This window comes from Nicotiana sylvestris, chromosome 8 (assembly GCF_000393655.2).
Source record: "Nicotiana sylvestris chromosome 8, ASM39365v2, whole genome shotgun sequence".
In the NCBI taxonomy this organism is placed as follows: domain Eukaryota; kingdom Viridiplantae; phylum Streptophyta; class Magnoliopsida; order Solanales; family Solanaceae; genus Nicotiana; species Nicotiana sylvestris.
Genome location: NC_091064.1, coordinates 68,167,623 through 68,171,827, shown reverse-complemented (window position 1 = coordinate 68,171,827; position 4,205 = coordinate 68,167,623). Strand labels below are relative to the sequence as shown.

Sequence of the window (4,205 nt, the reverse complement as noted above, 5' to 3'; positions counted from 1 at the left end):
TGCTTCTACTCCTCCGCATTCAAGAGAAGAGCTTGCGCAACACAAACAAAATAGATGGAAAATTTAGGTTTTTTTTATCAACACCTAATAAAATTTTAAAATAGTCAAGTAGCTAATTTCAAATTCCCCGGCAACGGCGCCAAAAACTTGTTGCGACCAAAACACTCACGCAAATGCACGCGATCGACAAGTAATATAGTAGTAAGTAGAGTATCGTTCCCACGAGGAATTGTGATCAACTTATCGACTGATGTAGACTCAAACAATTATCAACTTAAGTTAAATTATCACAAAATATATAAAGAACCAATTTACAATGTACTTAATAATTGCACAATAATTCAACACAAAATTACTACACCAATTTCACAATATGTTTATAATAATTTGGATAAATATATTCCCGGGTCATGGACTTGCTAGAAATTATGCTACTATTTTAGCTTTAGATTAATTAATTGAATTATCCGGGTTATTGATTATAGGGTTAATAATATTCATAAGAATCTTTCGAGTTCTTATGCATCTATTCAAGTTAAACTAATACCTATATGTCTATGGTATTAATATTAGCAAGAATGCATTTACAACTCCTATTTTTCAACCAAGCAAGGCAATTAAGTATAGTTCTATCTTAATTGCGAATCTTTCACCCGATGCCCAGGATCCGGATCTTGCTCTATTTGATTCTATATGCAATCAATAATTTCCTTTTTCAAGTTTAACTCAAGATTCGTAAATAATATTTCACTATTAGCTACGCAGTAAAATAATTAAAAGCAGAATCAAATAAACAACCCATAACAATAAATTCAAGATCTTCAATCTAAGCTTCAAATAACATAATTATCTAACATCCATGACCCAAGAATATTAGTGTTTTTAGCTACTCATAATTATACAAATAACAACAATAAAAATCTTTAAACATAATATACGTAAATACTAAGAGAAGGTTTAGAAAAACTCTTTCAATCTTTGCTCCAAGTTGATGTTCCTATTGATTTTTGATAGTTGAAGATGAGTTTCCTCCTCCTTCTCTCTCTAAAAATCAGATCTTCCATTCTCCATCTGCTTAACTCCAATAATGGAGTTCTTGCTTTATGTAAATTGAGTGGGATTAAGAAGAAATTCATATTTTACCCATTTAAACAACCTTTCCCGAAATCTGGACTAGCGCAGCCGCGCATCTGGTCGCGCACCTGACTGCGCTAGTCTAGTTGTCCCATATTCTTGATTCTTTTCTTGTTCTTCCACCATAATTAATTCCGAGGGGTTTTTCATTTACTGCTCCAAAATGGTTCCAATCATATTTGATTTACGTAATATACGCTTCTTTACCTGAAATGTATACAATTCACTATTAAAGCCCATAATTCATCAATTAATCACAATATATCATTGGAATATCATCAAGCAGAAGCATAAACAATAGCTAAATCACCCAGATTTCGCTTATTATCACTACCACAGCTTTCTTGGTGACGGATTTGAGAGTGATTGCTTCAACCCATTTAGTAAAATAGTCGATGGCCACCAATATGAATCTATGCCCATTTGAGGCTTTTGGCTCGATTGTCCCAATGGCGTCCATGCCCCAGGCGACGAATGGTCAAGGTGCTGACATGGGATGCAGTTCTGTGGGCAGTACATGAATCAAATCCCCGTGCACCTGACACTGACGACACTTACGAACAAAACTAAAACAGTTTTTTTCCATGGTCATCCAATAATAGCCCGCTCGGAGGATTTTCTTTGCCAAAACATACTCGTTCGTGTGGGGTCCTTACACTCATGAGTGTACTTCGTACATGATTCTTCCAGACTCTTCGGCGTCAACACATCTTAACAAGTTGAGGTCCGTGGTCCTTTTGTACAAGACATCACCACTCAAAAAGAAACAACTTGCATGTCGTCTAATGGTTCTCTTTTGGTCCCCACTAGCTTGCTCGGGGTATTCTTTGGTTTTCAAAAATCTTTTGATGTCATGATACCATGGCTGAACATTTGTCTCTACCTCAACCGTATTACAGTAGCCATGCCTTTCCCTGATTTGGATTTCCAAGGGGTCAATGTGGGCATTGCTTGGGTATGGCAGCATCGAGGCCAAGGTAGCAAGCGCATCGGCCAATTCATTATTGCAACGAGGGATGTACCTGAACTCTATTGACTTGAATCGCTTGCCAAGATCTTCCACATATTGTCTATAAGGAATAAGCTTGACATCTCGGGTTTCCCATTCTTCTTTAGCTTGTCGGATAATCAGATCCGAGTCTCCCATGATTAACAACTCTTCGACATATTGGTCGATTGCCATGTTCATACCTATAATGCAGGCTTCATACTTGGCGGTGTTGTTCGTGCAGAAAAAATCAAAGTCGGGTTGTGGCTGGATAATGTTGGCCGGTGGGTGAGATCAAGATTGCCCCAATTCCAACACCTTTTGTGTTTACCACCCCATCAAAGAACATTTTCCAAGCGTGGGTGTCTTCAGATACTGCCTCAACTGAATTTACCTCTTCATCTGGGAAGTAAGTACTCAAAAGTTGGTATTCATCATCAACCGGGTTCTCAGTCAAATGATCTGCTAACGCCTGGGCTTTCATTGCCGTGCGAGTGACATAGACTATCTCAAACTCTGTGAGAAAGATCTGCCACTTTGCTAATCTCACGATAGGCATTGATTTCTGAAATATGTATTTAAAGGATCCAACCTGGTTATGAGGTAAGTGGTGTAAGTTTGCAAATAATGCCTCAGATTCTGAGCGACCCAAGTTAAGGCGCAGCAAGTTCTCTCCAATAAAGTGTACTTGGCTTCATAACTGGTGAACTTCTTGCTCAGATAGTAAATAGCCTGCTCTTTCTTTCCGGTCACATTATGTTGCCCGAGAACACAGCCAAAAGAATTTTCCAAGACTGTCAGATACAAGAACAGGGGCCTCCCTGGCTCAGGTGGGACCAATACCGGCAGATTTGACAGATATTCTTTGATTTTATCAAAAGCCTCCTTGCACTCATTTGTCCATTTGATTGCCGCATCTTTCTTCAGCAATTTGAATATGGGTTTACACGTGGATGTCAACTGAGCAATGAATCAGCTGATGTAGTTCAATCTTCCCAACAATCTGATAACATCTTTCTTGGTTCTTGGAGGAGGTAAATCTCGAATAGACTTTATCTTAGCCGGGTCCAACTCGATGCCCCTCCGACTGACTATGAATCCCAAAAGTTTGCCAGATGGTACCCCAAATGCACATTTGGCTGGGTTCAGCTTCAAATCATATTTGCGCAACCGTTCAAAAAATTTCTCAAGTCCCGAACATGGTCGTCCTGAGTTTTGGATTTGATGATTACATCGTCCACATACACCTCTATCTCTTGGTGCATAATATCATGAAAAATGGCAGTCATGGCTCTCATGTAGGTTGCCCCGGCATTTTTCAGACCAAATGGCATGACTCTATAACAGTATGCACCCCAAGGTGTGGTAAAAGCTGTCTTTTCTGCATCTTCTTCATCCATCAACACCTGGTGATATCGTGTGTAACAATCCACGAAGGACTATATCTCATGTTTGGCGCAGTTATCAACAAGGATATGGATGTTCGGCAAAGGGAAGTTATCTTTGGGACTTGCCTTGTTTAAATCTCTATAATCCACACACACTCGAATTTTCCCGTCCTTCTTTGGCACTGGAACTACATTTGCTAACCATGTGGTGTATCGAACGACTCGGATCACCCACGCTTTCAACTATTTTGTGACCTCTTCATTAATCTTGTCACTGATATCGGTTTTAAACTTTCTTTGCTTTTGCTGGACAGGGGGACAATGGGGGTAAGTTGGCAACTTATGAACCACCAAATCAACACTTAGTCCTGGCATGTCATCGTATGACCAAGCAAACACATCTTTGAACTCAAACAAAAGTTGGATCAATGCGTTACGGGTTTTCTCATCTGTGTGAATGCTTATCTTGGTTTCCCTGATTTCTTCAGAAGTACCCAAATTAACCGGCTCCGTATCATTCAAGTTCGGCTTAGGTTTATTCTCAAACTGTTCCAATTCTCGATTTATTTCCCTAAAAGCCTCTTCTTCATCATATTCTGGTTCTCGGTTCATTACTTCACAGTTAGACAGCGTGTTTGGATCTAGGCATGAAGTCCGCAAGCATGTCATGTTATTTAAAGCCACATTATTAGAAC

General features: G+C 39.3%; 1 protein-coding gene across 1 annotated transcript; it reads right to left on the bottom strand.

Moving 5' to 3' along the window:
- Positions 1-1,792: 1,792 nt before the first annotated feature.
- Positions 1,793-2,317, bottom strand: LOC138875171 (uncharacterized). The gene has a single exon (XM_070153996.1). The coding sequence runs from the start codon at positions 2,315-2,317 to the stop codon at positions 1,793-1,795; it is 525 nt and encodes a 174-aa protein (XP_070010097.1).
- Between the last annotated feature and the right edge of the window lie 1,888 nt (positions 2,318-4,205).

Coding starts and splice junctions, on each gene's coding strand:
- LOC138875171 (XM_070153996.1), bottom strand. CDS start 2,317: ATGGCAATCGACCAATATGTCGAAGAGTTGTTAATCATGGGAGACTCG.